This window comes from Mytilus galloprovincialis, chromosome 14 (assembly GCF_965363235.1).
Source record: "Mytilus galloprovincialis chromosome 14, xbMytGall1.hap1.1, whole genome shotgun sequence".
NCBI lineage: Eukaryota > Metazoa > Mollusca > Bivalvia > Mytilida > Mytilidae > Mytilus > Mytilus galloprovincialis.
This window is the reverse complement of record NC_134851.1, coordinates 53461495-53480299: the sequence shown is the minus strand read 5'-3', so window position 1 is coordinate 53480299 and position 18805 is coordinate 53461495. Positions and strand designations below refer to the sequence as shown.

Genomic DNA, 18805 nt, shown 5'->3' with positions numbered 1-18805 from the left:
AGATGGATTCATGACAAAATTGTGTTTTGGTGATGGTGATGTGTTTGTACATCTTACTTTACTGAACATTCTTGCTGCTTAAAATTATCTCTATCTATAATGAACTTGGCCCATTAGTTTCAGTGGAAAATGTTAGTAAAAATTTATGAAAATTGTTAAAAATTGACTATAAAGAACAATAACTCCTAAGGGGGTCAATTGACCATTTCGGTCATGTAGACTTATTTGTAAATCTTACTTTGCTGAACATTATTGTTGTTTACAGTTTATCTCTATCAATAATAATGTTCAACATAATGACCAAAAACAGCAAAATTTCCTTAAAACTAACAATTCAGGGTCAGCAACCCAACAACGGGTTGTCCGATTCATCTAAAAATTTCAGAGCAGATAAATGTTGACCTGATAAACAATTTTACCAATGTCAGATTTGCTCTAAATGCTTTGGGTTTTGAGTTATAAGCCAAAAACTGCATTTTACCCCATGTTCTATTTTTAGCCATGGCGGCCATCTTGGTTTGATGGCCGGGTCACCGGACACATTTTTCAAACTACTAACCCAAAAGATGATTGTGGCCAAGTTTGGATTAATTTGGCCCAGTAGTTTCAGAGGAGAAGATTTTTGTAAAATATTACTAAGATTTATGAAAAATGGTTAAAAATTGACTATAAAGGGCAATAACTCCTAAAGGGGTCAACTGACCATTTCAGTCATGTTGACTTATTTGTAAATCTTACTTTGCTAAACATTATTGCTGTTTACTGTTTATCTCTATCTATAATAATATTCAAGATAATAACCAAAAACAGCAAAATTTCCTTAAAATTGCTAATTCAGGGGCAGCAACCCAACAACGGGTTATCCGATTCATCTGAAAATTTCAGGGCAGATAGATCTTCACCTGTTTAACAATTCTACCCCTGTCAGATTTGCTCTAAATGCTTTGGTTTTTGAGTTATAAGCCAAAAACTGCATTTTACCCCTATGTTCTATTTTTAGCCATGGCGGCCATCTTGGATGGTTGGCCGGGTCACCGGACACATTTTTTAAACTAGATACTCCAATGATGATTGTGGCCAAGTTTGGTTTAATTTGGCCCAGTAGTTTCAGAGGAGAAGATTTTTGTAAAAGTTAACGACGACGACGGACGACGGACGACGGACGACGACGGACGACGGACGACGCCGGACGCCGGACGCCAAGTGATGAGAAAAGCTCACTTGGCCTTTTAGGCCAGGTGAGCTAAAAAATTGACAATTCAACAATACGTAAAACTAAAAGACTAATTGATTGATCGTGTTGCTTGCTAATGTCCAATTGCAAATATTTCATGCATACACTGGACAAATAATTACATTAGATGTATGTTTCATTATAATACGTTGTTCTGATTGGCTACCTGCACATCATGTGTTATTCCTTAAGCAATTGTATCACTCAATAAAACTTATCATTCATGATAACACAAGGTCCCACAATAAAGTGCACAGGTGAATTAAATAAAAAAAAATATAAAATTCGTGTTTTCATCATACTATAGCTAAAAAAGAGAATTATAAGTATTGAATGCTTCTTTTTTTAACTTCCTAGGGTTGTAAAAGCGTTGACCGTGCATACATTTTTAGAATGAAACGCTTTTACATCCCAATAAAGTTACAAAAAGAAGCATTCAAGTTTTAAATAAAAACAGCAATATAAGCATATAAGATGTCAAAAGCAAGATATAGATACATTTGCTTGATGTTATTTTAATTATTCAATGTTGAACATAGATTTTAACTTGTAAAATATAATCTATTGAAAACTTTGCCAAAAAGACATCTTTCTGAGTCCACACTTACCTTCTACATAGAGATGACAAGAACATCTTGCAGTACCAAGACTATTTGTAGCAGAACAGACATATTCTCCATCATCTTCAGGATAAGCCCCGGCTATAACTAAAGTTGATGTGTTATCTTCGTAAGTCATACGGAAAAACTTAGAAGGCTACAAATATAAGGTCAAGTGAATTAACCCACATGTCAGACCTTATTTATATAATGATACTTACATTGATATATGATGGACATTAAAACAAGTAAACACCTATAATTCCATATCTCCTGTACAAACAAATGTAAATTAAATTGAAGAATAATCATAGTCTATATTTAAACATCACATTAATGCCCTATTTCAATTTCCTTATCCATACATCATGTAACAAACATCTAATACATCAAATTATGGTGTTTAAATTAATTATGCTAAATACCAAAAATATTTTTCCTACATACTTCCCATACTGATTTTTTCCCAGACAAAATTATCACAATTTCCTCGATTTTGTAAAGTTACGGTTTCTCAATTAAATTGTTTACTTTATAAACTATCAAAATTTAAAAGTTTAAAATGCATATATTTAGTCAACAGTGTTGAATAACCATAAAATCATTGAACAGAAAAGTTAATCAACTGCAAAACATATTTAAGTTGTAAACTTTAAATTATTGAGTAAATATTGGTAGAAATCATGCATTTAATTGCATGACTGATAATAGGGCATTCAATCTACATGAAGGAAATAAAACTATTCAAAAACCCTAATGTCATTGGATATCCTGCCTTATTCCTGCTCAACCATACAATACGATCTCTAAATTACAGAAAGACCCCCTCCTAAATTGCTGAAAGCTATCATTTTGCATTAACTTTAATATTATGGTAAAAATTAAATACATTAAAAACATTATAAACCAAGCAGATTAATCCCTTCACTTGTGTATCAAATACAGAATACTTCAAATATAGATAAATGAAGTCTAAAAAAAAATACAAATAGAAAGTCCAGGGTATGTTAATCTTAATTTATTGAGAATGGAAATGGGGGATTTTTTAAAGAGAAAACAACCAGACCAAAGAGCATTAACACTCCTAGGCCACCAATGGGTCTTAAACACAGCAAATAAATCCAGCATCCATAGGCAGGCTGCATCCATAGGCAGGCTAGTCCCTGAACAAAAATGTGTATTAGTTCAGTGAAAAAGGAAGTCACACTAAACTAAACTGAAACATATAAATAAACCAAGATTTTAAAATAAACCAAACCATTCAAGACTGAGTAAGGCAAGAGGCTCCTGCCTTGGGACAGTTGCAAAAATGTTGGGAGTTAAATATGTTTTGTGAAATTTCAATTCTCCCCATATACTTCTAGCCATTGTAGAATAAACAAAAACACAGCAGTAGGCATGTATATAGAAGTAACACTAACAGGACACATTTTTCTATAAATGGACTTAATCCTATATTTCCATTTCTTCATTCCTGGTCTAATAACCTGTCATCAAAGTGTCATATTGTCCATAATACTTGTTTGATTTTATGACAAACTTTGACAGGACAATCATAAGACAATCATAACTAAAAGATAAATGATTATAGGTACTTACAATGTAGGACACATACTGTTAAGGACAGATATTTTTGGTTTTTTTATGTGATTTATTTCATTTTATCCTCAGGTGCAATTTGTCATTATAAGAATATACCCACGAAATCAATGGAAATTGGTATCATACTAATAAAATACATCCTGATTCCACAGTAAATTGAAATAACAAGTGAAACTGCGAGCTACTGCTCACTGATGATACCCCCGCCGCAAGTGGATAATTTTAATAGTGTAAAAATATGCAAGTGTTCAGTAAACAGGAAGTTGTTGAGTGATGAATCTGAAAACGCATTACACGGTATAGCTGACTTGTATAAATCCTGAAACCAAATTTCAGAAATCCTTGTATAGTAATTCCTGAGAAAAATGTGACGAAAATTTTCAACTTGGCTATCATATGTAAAATCATACAAGTGTTCGGTAAACAGGAAGTTGTCGAGTGATGAATCTGAAAACGCATCACAGTATAGCTGACTTATATCAAGCCTGAAAATTTCAGAAATCCTGGTAGTGTAGTTCCTGAGAAAAATGTGACAAAAAATATTCATGGGACGGACGGACTGACTGACTGACTGACAGACTGACGGACTGACAGACTGATGGACTGATGGACTGACGGACTGACGGAAGGACAGACAGAGGTAAAACAGTATACCCCCCTTTTTTTCAAAGCGGGGGTATAAAAAGTGTTTAGCCTAACCAAATCTTAATAATAACCCACAGATAGAATGGACTTTCTCCTTTTACTTCGTTGACCATAAAATTGTATGTCAGCTCTAAAGGAAACAACTCTCTTATGTCTGGATCAAATACAGAATTGGCAGCAAGATTATTAGTTATGCAAAAAATATGTATCCACTTGAACAGTTGCAGTCAATAATTTTTGAATACATCAAAATTCGTTTCATTTCTTCTCTTCAATCTTATTCTCATGCTTTTCATAATGTTATAAGAGACTTAAGCATTGTCCTGAATGATAAATTAAAATGCAAAAGACATAAAAAAAACAAAAAAACAAAAATTTCATTTTCACTAATAGACTAGTAATTTTCCCAGCTACAATAACAAATTATACTCATTTAGTTCATTACTTAAACCTAACATCCCACAAGTTGTAGATTTGTTGACTTCAGTCTTATAATTTGACTAGAAAGGCCTATTTTCCCAAGGAGAGTCAGTATTTTTCTCCAGGCATTTTTGTCACCTATATCTGGTATAAGGGGCATATTCAGTGAGAAGAAGGGTGGGGGTTGTCTATCAACCAATAGCAATATATTTTAGTTAACAGGAAAAAAAGACAAATCTAATATACCAGTATAGGCTACTAAAGAATTCAAAGTGGGTCAACGAAGATAAAAAGAACTAGAGAAAAAAGTACATGTTAAGGACACAGTCATCAGAATAATTTATTTTTGAGCAGAACTAGATATTTTATAACAAGCCACCTACAGCCTAAGAATGTATGCAGTTTATAAGTGGAGAGATTATATATGGAACTCTCCCAACATGCAGCTGTGGTCATAGAATAGAGGCTACATATTTTAAAAGATGTCTACATTTTACATTCATTACAGTCAAACAGAAACCTCTATATTTTCAATCCAATAATACAAAAATAAAGCCAAAAGATATATATTTAAGACCATTTGTATTCCTTTAACCTAGATATTGTATGGATCTATAGTGTAGTACACTATTCTTTAAAAAAAAATTAACTGTAACAGACTAGCACACATCAAAAAATTTAAAATATAAGTACCTCCTCTGAAATCATTATTTTTTAAACAGTTTATAGATCTTCAAGTGATACTTCAAAGAATTTAGAAATAAGTATCAAATATTGAAATTGATCCAATCTGATAATAGACAAATATTATAGACAACTTCAACTTTTCCAAGACAGAAATGTCAAGTACACCTGTACTTTAATGCAGAGGACTATAGTACACATGTACATACACATTGAGGACTAGTACTTTGATTAAAAAAAATTAAAAAATCTTATCTTATCCATGGATTTGTATAGTCTTATTATATGAATCCTTGTCTTATCTACACAGAAAAAATAAAATTCAAAAGAAACAACACCTTTTACCAAACAAATTGAAAATCAAATTTTACTACAAATCTTTATCACTGATGAAAAATTCAAACATATCCTATCTACAAAAACAATCAAAATGTCATAACGTTAGATTTTTCTTGTATTTTTGTTAGATCACTCCATTAGACACTAGCAAAGATCTACTATATCAGTTTATAAGCAGTTTGTTAGCTTTCCGACAACACTCACCTGTATACGTTTTGATGTCTGTAAAAAGTGAGATTTTTATCCAAACAATGGGAGATAACTCTTGTCAACTTCATTTTCTTGTAATAGTCAAGGATATTCAGAACTTTTCCTTATAACCCAAAGATTTCAGCACATCAACGATTCTTTCCATTTCTAAATGTTGTTTTTTTTAATTTTGTTTACAACAAAAACCCTTTCCTTGCATAATTCAGCAGAAAAAAGTATGTCACCAACTCAGTAACTCTGACAACACTTTCTTGGATGAAACTGTTTTATTTCATCAATGTATAGAAGTTTTGTGAATTTTGAAGTGATTTCCTGTTTTGATATCATACCTTTTTATAGTTGGATAATACTTTATCTTTAGTCCAAAATCATTATATAATCCATGACAATGATGCAAAATAATTCTTCAAAGCTTTCTTAATTCACAATCTTTTAAAGTATTACATGAGATTTCCTCTTGCTATTGTATTGATTAGTAGAACCATCATCACTACCTTTTTTTGGTCGTACTAAAGTACCCATACAATACAATACTTCCTGAACAGGTTTGGACAAAATCATGTTTCATTATCTTTAAAAATTACCCATTATTCTGAAACTTTTACCCACATTTTTTCAAAATTACGTAAAACCTTGGTGTTGATGACAGCTGATATTTAATAGTTACTGTTTAAAGAATAAAGAATATAGGAGGTATACATCAATGAGAAAGTCATCCAATGCCACATAAAAAACCAAAAGACATCTACAGGTTGCATATGGTTTTCTACAAGAGACAGTTGCTATACAATCTGTCAATGCCGTAAACAACAAGGGTCTTAAATGTTGTGAATAACTATAACAAGGACTATTAAGATTTTGCCATCAACACCAAGTTCTCAAAATAAAAATAAAAAAAATAGATATAACAAAAGACAACCACTTAGTTTTCTTTAACATTCACCAGTTCATAATAACTCTTTTTTGTAAATAATTTGCTACAGTAAGAAATTTTATAGGAGGGAAAATTCCTTCCATACCCTAATCTCACAATAGTTGGTTAAAAGGGATTAGATTTTTTAATCAAGAATATATCTCTGTACACCCAAGACCAAAGACTGGCAAAGAGCCTTTTCAAGTAACATTACACCCTTACTTAGCCCCATTCAATCTAGTTATTATTGTCAACACAGAACTTCAGACACCACTATGTAACTATACGTAATACATATATAAACTTCTCTATATTATGTATTAGTATTTAGTGAATAAATAAATTTAATGATTAACTTTCAGCAAAAGATAAAAAAAAATCACATTCGACAGCAAAACTTACCTTAATTCTTTTGTTGTTCATTGCCCAAGCTACATCAGGTCTAGGAATACCTGACACTTGACACTGCAAGGTCACAGACTGACCTTCACTCACTCTAACATCTACAAGGTCGGCAAGGAATTTAGGATATTGACGATGATGAGGTTCAACGTGACGTTTCAAAACATGTCTGAAATCCAACTGTTCAACAATCGCAGGGGATTTCTCAAAATCAAATTTTTTAGAGTATTTTGTCTGCTTTTTTGACGGAACACTTCTTATATCATCTGATGGAGAGCTGGTAACGTCATCAGCTAAATCTGAACTAAGACCTGAAATTTTTCTGAGAATCTTTTTATCTTCATCATCCACGTCTAACTTTTCTATTGGACCATATCTTGGGTTTCTTTTCAAACTCTCAAATTCTCTATCTATTCTAGAAAAATCCTCAAAAAGTTCTTCTACTTCACTGAATTTAGTTCTTTTTAAATTCATCATAACTGCATGACCCGGACCTAAATTTTCAGGTATATTTTCTGAAGCACTTTCATGAACATCACTTTCTGAGTTAGAACCATTCATGTTTTTATATACATTTTTCCTATCCATTTCTCTGTGTGGCTCATTATTTTGAGAAGAATGATGATTATAAGACACAGAGGAGATTTTTCTTTCATATTTATCCAAACTACCTCCATTATGATTTTCTGTATTTTCAATTCTTCCATTTTGCTGCATGTTAGTCCCCTGAATATTGATTTCATCATCGGCTTGTTCAGCATAAAGCTCAGACAATGCATTCCATTTCTGTGCTCTCTCACTTTTTTGCATTTTTAATTTTGTTTCAACAACTTGATGATCACTTTTCTCTGATGAGTCAGAAAATTCTGAAACACCATTATTACTCTCAAAGTTATTCACAATTTTAGCATGATGAAAATTGCTAGGTGAAAATTCAACACTATTTTTCTGTGGTAATGCAGACCTAGTGATTTCTGGTGAACTTACTATTTTTGGCTTTCTATTTGTAAGAACAGCATTGTCTTGACTGTCATGATAGCGAGTATTTTGATCATTCGTTTTTGGTTGTGGTGAACTCTCCTGAATTTTAGTTTTAGCCTCAATTTGATTTAAAACATTCCTGAAATTAGGTGAACTTTCTCGACTTAGTCTACGTGTTTCTCCTAAATTTCTTGATCGGTTCATTCTTTCAGCTGACTTTGGCACAGATTGTGTTAAAGAAGATACAATTTTTTGTTCTGGTTTTGGAGGCCTGTCTTTTAAACGATCTAAAACTTCATCAACATTATTAATCCGTTGTACACTTGTTTTTATAATTGGAGATGGATCACTTTCTTTTTGACCAGACATTTTCTCAAGAAAACTTCCTGTGCTATGTAATTTTGCAGGAGAACTTGTTGCTGGAAGTGAATTTCGTTTCTTCTCTAACATTTTTTTAAATTCAATTTGTCCTGTCACTGGTCTTTCTACATCTGAAGTTCGTTTTTGTTTTTCTGGCATTGTTCTAATTTTATCTGTTTCAAACTTTTGTCCAAACACAGCACCCATTTCTACTGCACTATTCTGTGCAGCTTCTGCCAAGAAATTTCTTTTCGTACGACCTTCAGAAGTAGGACTTGGCAAAGTTTTTGTGTGACCTTCAGAAATAGGACTTGGCAAAGTTTTTATATGACCTTCAAAAGTAGGACTTGGCAAAGATTTTGTATGACCTTTAGAAAAAGGATTTGGCAAAGTTTTTGTATGACCTTCAGAAATAGGACTTGGCAAAGTTTTTGTATAACCTTCTGAAGTAGGACTTGGCAAAGTTTTGGCACTATTTACTTTCAATCCCTCAATTTGCTGTTCTTGCAATATCATTGTTTGTTTTTTCCCTATAATTGTTTTTAAGTCACTGTGTAAAACAGCTTGTCTTTCTTTTACTGAAAATTCAGTTTTTGGTTCTGTTTCCTCATTTTCACATCTGTTAAAAACACTTGTTTTATTCTCACATAAAGTTTCACTTTCATTTTTAACTTCTGACATATTCAAATTATGAGGTGACCCAGACAAATCATTTGCAAGCTTTCTTACATTTATCCTTGAACTTCTAGCTCCAGATACAATTTTTGGCGACTCTGCTGTTCTACTTGAATTTAAATTTCTATTATTTCTCGAAGTCACAAACATACTTTGATCAGTTCCAGGCGACTCTTTTGAGAATTTTCTGACTGCGTCTGATACTTTAACAGGAGATTTGTCTCTCTGTCTTTGACCTATTACAGAATGTGTGTCAACTCTAGATGTTGAAAATTCTTTATTTCTTACTGAGGCCAATCCATGTTCTGTCCTTTTATCCTTAGGTGTCTTAATCTTATTCAAAACATCCCTAAAATCTTCTTTTTTCTGATGACTATGACCTTGTCGACCCCTGGATAAATTACTACTAAATGTTGTTGGTAATTTTCTAGCAGGAGTTAAATTGTTAGATAATGGAGAAGTTTCTTGAGGTTTATCAAACATTTCAATCTTTCTGTTAATGACTCCTCTCTTTGAACCTTCCGGTGTAAAACGCTTTGGACTGTCTGGTGTAGAGCGCTTCGGACTGTCTAGTGTAGATCTCTTAGGACTTTCTGGTGTATAACGCTTTGGACTATCTTGTGTAGACCTTTTAGGACTATCTGGTATAGATCTGAAATGAAATGCTCTAATGTTGAAAAAAATCAATGAGACAGCAACTCAACAATATAGCTTAACAAAAATAATCATATAAAGACATCTACATTTATATAGACTTCGGTAACAAAGATATATAGATATACATGTATATATTTTTTTAAGATTTTAGACACAATGTAGGTAAACTCTAATTTGCCAATGCTCTGCAAAAAGACCAATCTTTCTCTGTGACATTATCAGACATGGTCTCCTTAACTAGGGAAAATAGCAAAATCAGAGGCAAAAGAGAAAATTCAAAGTCATGAAATCACATGATCAACAAAAGTGTCTCAGTATGTTTCTGTTGTTTCTAAAAATAATTAAAACAAGAATGTGTCCATAGTACACGGATGCCCCACTCCCATTATCATTTTCTATGTTCAGTGGACCGTGAAATTGGGATGAAAAATATAATTTTGCAATTAAATTAGAAAGATCATATCATAGGGAACGTGTGTACTAAGTTTGAAGTTGATTGGACTTCAACTTCATCAAAAACTACCTTGACCAAAAACTTTAACCTGAAACTCCCATTTTTATTTTCCATGTTCAGTGGACCGTGAAATTGGTGTCAAAAGTGTAATTGGGCTTTAAAATTAGAAAGATCATATCATAAGCAACTAGTGTACTAAGTTTCAAGTTGATTGGACTTCAGCTTCATCAAAAACTACCTTGACCAAAAACTTTAACCTGAAACTCCCACTTTCATTTTCTATGTTCAGTGGACCGTGAAATTGGGGTCAAAAGTCTAATTTGGCTTTAAAATTAGAAAGATCATATCATAAGCAACAAGTGTACTAAGTTTCAAGTTGATTGGACTTCAACTTCATCAAAAACTACCTTGACCAAAAACTTTAACCTGAAGTCGGACGAACGAACGAACGAACGGACGGACGGACAAACGAACGAACGGAGCCACAGACCAGAAAACATAATGCCCCTCTACTATCGTAGGTGGGGCATAAAAATGAAATTTAAGATAAGATATGTGGGTGTTAGATTGATGACATCAGCTTGTAACACTGCCCATTAGGGCTAGGTTAGTTATATGTTATATTAGGGTTAGATCAGCTAAAAAAGATGTGTCAAAGCAACACGAATGGCCCCCTCTCAAAAAGTTGAAAAATCTGCAATTTCAATAACACATGTGCACACAAACATGATGGTAGTCTCACATATCAAAAATCACCTCAAAATCTGGAGGCGTATAGAAAAAAAGTCTGTTCTAAGTTGTAAATCCTTAATTTTGGCAAAAATTAGCGGACCGGAATGCGGAATGAAACATAAACTTGATCTGTAACTCATCACGAGTAACTCACATACCAAAAATTAGCCCAATATCTGAAAGCTTTTACAAAAAAAGTCTGTATATCTGTTATTTTCAACAATTTATCAAAGTTTATAGCCTGTAATTTCGGCAAAAATTAGCCGAGCTGAACAAAACTTATACTTGATCTGTAACTTATCTTGGTTAACTCACATGCCAAAAATCATCCCAATATCCAATATCTGAAAGACTTTAGAAAAGAAGTCTGTATAAGTATGATTTTCAACAATTTATCAAAGTCCAAAGCCTGTAATTTCGGCAAAAATTAGCGAAGCGGAATGAAACTTAAACTTGATCTGTAACTCATCATGGTTAACTCACATACCAAATTCAGCCCAATATCTGAAGGCGTTTAGAAAAAAAATCTGGATAATGGTTTGATGCAAAATGACGGAATGACGGAATTACGAAATTACAGAATTACAGAATTTGGACAAGGGTAAAACCATATGGCACCGACAACTTCATTGTGGGGCCATATAAATATGTTTTACCTCTTTCTGACTGCTGAGGTTTCTGCTGCTTTAAACTCTGTATTGGGTTTACCCATTGTCAGCTCAATATCAGTTGATACACTTCCTGATGGATTTAGTAAAAGACAGGTATACTTCCCACAATCCTCTAAAACAACATTTCTAATCTCTAAAATGGAATCATCACCATGTGTAACCTGAAAATTTATTATTACTTTGATATTATTGAACATTTAATTATTACATCAAATACAGAAATAAAGTACTGAAAATCTGTTGGACATTATTATTTTAAAAAGACATTGTGATTTGGTCCAGTTTGAAAAGACAAAAACTAGTATGTCTGAAGCTGTCAAACCGTATTACAGACCGTCCCTTAACATAAAATTATCCATATATTTTGAGTTACAGCTGATGAACTTTTCTAAAATTTTGATATATTTTGTCCCAAAAGTAGTACACTATCTTTTTTGGATAGAGCAGGTGCAGTCCTTTTAATTTTTGTTTTATCGTCCAAAAGAAATATGCACTACAAATAACTCTGTTCTTGGCCATATCTTTTTCAATAGGAAGTGGATATTTGATTTCATTGTTTCCAAAAGTAGCATAAACACCTATAGAATATTTGTCGTCTGTTTATCATTTAAATTCATGGTTTACCTTTAACAGCAACATCCATGAATTTTTACTGAATAGATAGTTTAGAAATGAATGAATTTGATTATCTCCCTTTAACATGTTTGACAGGGATTATATTCTATTTTGTTCATCCTTGTGTAGTGTACTTATTTTCCTATATATATGTGAATGTATGTGGTATATAGTTTTGTCTTCATTATATTTCTCTAAAATTCATAATATGTTAAATTCATGGTTAAGAGAAGGCCTAAATCCTCACAAACATAGTTTGAACATTCTTTATATTTCTGTTCCAAGTCAGGAACCTGTAATTCAGTGGTTGTTGTTGTTGGTTCCCATCTTCAGTATTTGTTTTTTGTGTATAATCTTTATCATACATCCAGTTGTTGGTTTTCTCATTTCAATATGTCATGTTCTTGCTTTTATAGTAGTTCATCAAAAAAAGGTTGCAGAATTTTGTTCATATGTTACACCAGATATTGAATTTTGAGTAAACAAAAATTGTGCCGAAAATTTTCTAGACTCATTATAGAGATTATGAATATAATAATACATTATATACCTGATATTTATCACCATTTTCTATAATAATGCCCTGCTTTAACCATTGTACACTTGGTCTAGGATTCCCCTCAGGTCGACATAAAAATATTGCACTCTTTTCTTTTTCCACCATTGCGGAGCGTGGCTTCAAAACAAAATCAGGAGGTGTGCCCCTGTCACTACAATTAGAATCCTCTATTTGGATTTTCCTGGCCACTGCATGGGTCACTTGTGATAACGCAGCTTTATTTTCATCAATGGTTTCCATATCAGAAAGATTTTCTAAAACAATAAATGTAATTCTGCTACATTATGTAGTTTTGAATAGATTTCTTCTTTGGTAATACTGAACATTAAGTTTAATATCTGTATCAAGGTTTTATTATGGAGGCCAGTTTTCATTAAATGGGAACCCAATGTACCTGAAGAGAAGCACCAACCTTCAGCAATTAAGATAGGAATCAAACACACTTCACCCTGAGCAGAGTTCAAACTCTCACAACCTCACAACCTCAGAGCATGCATAGTTTACAGTCAAGTGATTAGTGTAGATGAACAACTTTTAAGGTCTACTAATAAAAGATAAAAATGTCATTTACACATCAACACAACTACCATGAAGATGAAATATTGCATTCATTTTGCTGTGGTACTAAAAGTTAAACAGTGCATTAAGGCAATATTTTGAATGCAGATAACTTCTTTTTTCCTGTAATTACCGTATGAAAAAAGGAAGATAACTCAAATTTTAAAACTATCTTTAATGGCTATAGTTTGGATTCACTGACAAGTGTGGTTACACACAAACACATCATTTGTTACTTGAATATCTTGAATGTGTATAAGTTTCATAACATTTGGTTGAGGCAAATTTTAGTTGGAAAACAGAAACAAAAATTTTTAGCAATTTTTCCAATTGTAAAGTGGGATAACTAGAGAACGGTTAAAGTGACACCTCCAAAGTTAAACCTTGAACTTGTTTTATTAGAATTAGCATCGTGTTTAAGTTTCATAACATGTGGCGGAGGCAATCTGAACTGAAGTAAGGGACATATGGAAGGAGGGACAAGGGTATGACTTAATGCCCCTCTGCTATGGTGGGGAATAAAAATGTATCAATCTTGCTTGGTTTAAATGACTATAGAAATAAATCTGATGAACATTCTATGACTATTTCTGGACCTTTTAGATAATTTCTGACATTGGAAATCCATTGTTTTTAATGAATAAAACAATTGGAAGAGTTAGCTTTCTTTTGAAATAGTGACAATTCTTATAGACAATATAAAAATAATCCCAATACTTGGATATTGACCTTACCAATGACACTTAACCGACAGAATGTATCGATCTCTCCATATTCATTGTATGCCTCACATACGAACTCTCCGGCATCCTCTGTTTTACAGCGTGGAATGACAAGTTGATGGATGTTGTTACTACATGTTGTTCTATAGACAGGATGGTCCTCATTTACTTCTGAGTTATTGTGTACCCATACAATCTCCACAGGAGGACTGCCTATAATGTAAGTTTGAATGGTTTTACAGTAGTAATTTTTGGGGCCCTTTATAGCTTGCTGTTCAATGTAAGCCAAGGCTCCAAGTTGAAGGCTGTACCTTGACCTATAATGGTTTACTTTTATAAATTATTACATGGATGGAGAGTTGCCTCATTGGCACTCATACCACATCTTCCTATATCTACTATAGAATTTCTACAGTATGCTACCTGGTGCAATAAAAATAGTAAAGTTAGTGATAATGACAATGTCTGTTTACCTTAATTGAGTTTAAATATTATTGTAATTGACATACAGATTGATTGATTCTTGTAAGTGTTTCTTAACACCACTTTTAGCTCTATTGACCTTATCATGGTGACCAGCTTTCATTGGTTGAGGAAACCTGAGAGAACCACCAATGAATGAAAACTAGCAATCCTAGTCTTTAAAGATAAAAACCAAACACACCTTTCACATACGATTTTAGAACTCACAATGTCAGTTTTGACAGGCTAGTGATACAAGAGATTAACAACTTATACCATTCTGCCACCAAGGCCCTGTTTGACATACAGAAGCTGATTGCTTTTCTAAGAATTCATAATCAGGTGAACAATCTTACCTTTGACCTCAACTAAAAGTTCAACTGGGTCACCAGTTTTAACTCTGACATCCTGCAGCTCCTGTACAAATGTAGGTGGTTCCCTACTGGTTTCCCTAGAAGGTAATGCTGGTTGTTTGTCTACACCAGATCTTGTTGTGGAGCGAACAGAAATATCATGTGACTTTTTGTGTGATGATAATTTAGTAGCTGATTCCGGTTTTAATGCAGGTCTCTGATTTTCTGGTGAGACTGGCTGTGTATAAGATGGTTGCACTACATCTGTACCATTATCTAAACAAACATAATAAAAAGATTTAAAAAATCAGAATCCTACTCATTAATTAAACACCAAATTCCCTGGCAAATATGGAACACTTTTATCAGGCAAATAAACTTTGACATGAAGACACTATGTTTTTTGTACTGTTTGTAACTTTTTGTTATGGTATTGTCAGTTAGGAGATAACTGTATTGTATTTAAAGCTCCGACAGCATCAATTGGGGATTTGATGGTCACAAATTAAGTTTACTGGCCACACATTAGCGGAGACAGTAAACTGGTATTTGCGACCATCAAATCCCCAATTGATGCCGTCGGAGCTTAAAATACAATATTTTTATCTCCATTCTAAGGAAACTGACAGAAAACACATTAAAACATGTAATTAAAATCTGTCATATGCTGTCTGCGCTTGCGCGTACGTCCCATAGCATCAATTGTCAATTGATGCCATGTAAAAAAGTGACATTATCCAATCAAAATGAACGTTACAAACATTGTTGCATTAGAAGTTGACATTGAATATCCCTTTAAATTTGAATATCCCCTTGGTATTTTTGCCCCTCTCTTTTCTAACAGTTACATATCCATGAATCTTATCAATACTCACAAGCATAAAAACACAATTGTGTTACTCCATGAATCTTATCAATACTCACAAGCATAAAAACACAATTGTGTTATAATAACTCTGCTGAAAATTTTATAATATCCAACAAGAATAACTTAATTGATCAACGATACTATGTAAACATGTACTATTAGACCGAAACCCCTGGTTTTACCATTGGTAAGTGTGATAACCCTACTTACAGTGTATATTAATGAATAAGCTCCATATCAAGAAGTATTTTAAGCACAACTACTTATATTTCATTTACCAACCAACAAGAGACAGGAAAAGAACAATTTGGTTCATTTCCTTTCCATGTAATATTTAACATTTACACAATATTGATTAACAAAATAAAAATAGTTTCCTAGAATATGTTTCCCTTCATTCATTTAAACATAAATTTTATATTTTCTAAATTTTAAAAAACTTACTAAGCAAACTCGTATTACCCTCATGTCCTAATCTTATTTCTATCAAGCAACAGCTTTATATTGGTATAATGACAACATTCTCCGCCTCAAAAAAGAGTAATTATGAAAATATGGACACAATCCAATATTTTTTATCTATTTCATTATATTGTGAAAAAGATATATTTCTGTCATTGTATGGTATTATCACTTTTATAAAAAAATATTTCATTCTATTACTAGTATCTATAATTGAGTTGACCTTGGATAATTCGAGCTGGAAATCTATAGAGATGTCCTTCTCTTCAATAGGTATAATTACCTAATAAGGACCATCCTTTCATTATAATTACCTAATAAGGACCATTCTTTCATTATAAACTGTAGATTCATTTATTTTCATGGGTATCAATTTTCGTGGAGTGAGGAAAACTTGCATTTGGGTTTGATGCGACTGTCATGCAGGTGGGGGGTTTAGCTAGCTATAAAACCAGGTTCAATCCATCATTTTCTACATAAGAAAATGCCTGTACCAAGTGAGGAATATGACAGTTGTTATCTATTCGTTTGATGTGTTTGAACTTTTGATTTTGCCATTTGATTTGGGATTTTCCTTTTTGAATTTTCCTTGGAGTTCAGTATTTTTGTGGATATTTAATTTTGTTGTTTTGGCAAAGTCTGTATACATTCCTTTAGAAAATATGCAATTAAGTTGAACATTAAAATCCACAAAAATTGGTATCCAACATACATGTATATAAATGAGTCCACAGTATAATGGACTATGCAAGTTTCTGGGGTTATTATCTATAAACTCCCTCTGAAATGTGGCTCACTTTTCATATCTACCGTTTTGGTTTTTTTATTCAGTTATATTGGAAAAAACGTTTCTGCTTTCTAGATTTATGTCCCTTTACCAAATGTTTTCCCCTTTTCCGCTTGTGCTGCATATCTAATAATTTGAATTTTTTTCTAATGCTTTGCTTGATTTGTAATATACAGAGATTACAGTGGAGAGGGCTATGCCTGTTGCCCAATCCAATTTATTTAAATAAAATATTGTTTAAACTAAAAACAAAAATTAAACTAGAGATTACAGGGTTAATTTTAACAAAAGTTAAATCACAAAAATGTCCGTTTGCTATATTTCATTTATAAAGAGGAGAAATGTTATTATTCTCTATAGTTCTTTATTTTCTGATTAATATATAACCATGTCACCAACATTGTGTGCCTAATCAACTTACTGGCAGAACAAGAGAAGCCCAAGTGATATTATTTCTTCACCCAGTCAACCAGTTCAACAAAGATCAAATTTTCAATGAATAACTTTTTTCCCGTGCAAAGAAATCCAATTTCAATGGAAATACAAGTTATCTTCCATCCACAAATAAGTGGTACCCAAACAAAGTTTGTAAGGGTTCTGTGGAACCCACACGGAACCCAGTGGCAGTGTCTTGCCTAATTTTGCTGTTGATTGCAAGCTCAACAAATATGGAAAAAAAAAAATAAAAATATTCCTCTAGATACTAATCTTTTGATTGTAAGAAGCTTCTATCCAAGTTTGGTAAAAATCCAGGATAGTTTATGAATCTAGTAAATGTTTTTAAACTTTAACTTTAATTGTATTTAATGTTAACTGGATGAAAAACTAAGTCCATTAGTATAAAATAAGGAAAACGGATACAAAATTTTATCAAAATTTCCTTCTAGATACTAGCTTTTGATCATAAACAAGCTTTTGTCCAAGTTTAGAAGAAATCTAGGATAGTTTAAGAAAATAATTAAAATTTTAAAAACTTTAACCACAGAGTGAATGTATTGTTTCCTGGTAGAAAAACTAAGTCCATTTATAAGTAAAACATGGATAATCAGGATTTTAGTTTTACAAAATTTACTTCTGGATACTAACCTATGATCATAAACAAGCTTCTGATCAAGTTTGACAGAAATCAAGGATAGTTTAAGAAAATTATTAAAATTTCAAAAACTTAAATCACAGAGCGAATATTTGTGTTTGCGCTGCTGATAGCGATGCCAACGATGCCAACAATGCCAACAATGCCAACAACAGAATGTAGGATCGCTATGTCTCGCTTTTTCAACAAAAGTCAAAGGTTCGACAAAAATGAATACACAGTAGTGATGGCAAATGAGTTATATTATCCCTGTAATGTTTCCTTACCTGTTTTTCTGATTACCTCCCTTTGGACTGTAACCTTAGCTTTAATCTGATCAATACCAACATCATTTTCGTACTGTTTACTTACCTGTTTTTCTGATTACCTCCCTTTGGACTGTAACCTTAGCTTTAATCTGATCAATACCAACATCATTCTCATACTATTTCCTTACCTGTTTTTCTGATTACCTCCCTTTGGACTGTAACCTTAGCTTTAATCTGATCAATACCAACATCATTCTCATACTGTTTCCTTACCTGTTTTTTCTGATTACTTCCCTTTGGACTGTAATCTTAGCTTTAATCTGATCAATACCAACATCATTCTCGTACTGTTTCCTTACCTGTTTTTCTGATTACCTCTCTTTGGACTGTAACCTTAGCTTTAATCTGATCAATACCAACATCATTCTCGTACTGTTTCCTTACCTGTTTTTCTGATTACCTCCCTTTGGACTGTAACCTTAGCTTTAATCTGATCAATA

The 18805-nt window shown here is 32.7% G+C and overlaps 1 protein-coding gene across 8 annotated transcripts in view; it reads right to left on the bottom strand.

The window, feature by feature from the left end:
• The window catches only part of LOC143058357 (uncharacterized), a 68537-nt gene that overhangs the window by 17976 nt on the left and 31756 nt on the right, over window positions 1–18805 (bottom strand). For 7 of the 8 annotated variants that reach the window (XM_076231858.1, XM_076231854.1, XM_076231857.1 and 4 more), the window contains 7 exons: window positions 14851–15123; window positions 14045–14245; window positions 12744–13006; window positions 11564–11739; window positions 7049–9716; window positions 5728–5745; window positions 1843–1990 (listed from right to left, as the gene is read on the bottom strand). In XM_076231858.1, coding sequence (XP_076087973.1) covers window positions 1843–1990; window positions 5728–5745; window positions 7049–9716; window positions 11564–11739; window positions 12744–13006; window positions 14045–14245; window positions 14851–15123 — 3747 coding nt within the window. The remainder of the gene's footprint in view (window positions 1–1842; window positions 1991–5727; window positions 5746–7048; window positions 9717–11563; window positions 11740–12743; window positions 13007–14044; window positions 14246–14850; window positions 15124–18805) is intronic. The other variant, XM_076231856.1, reaches the window with a different exon arrangement.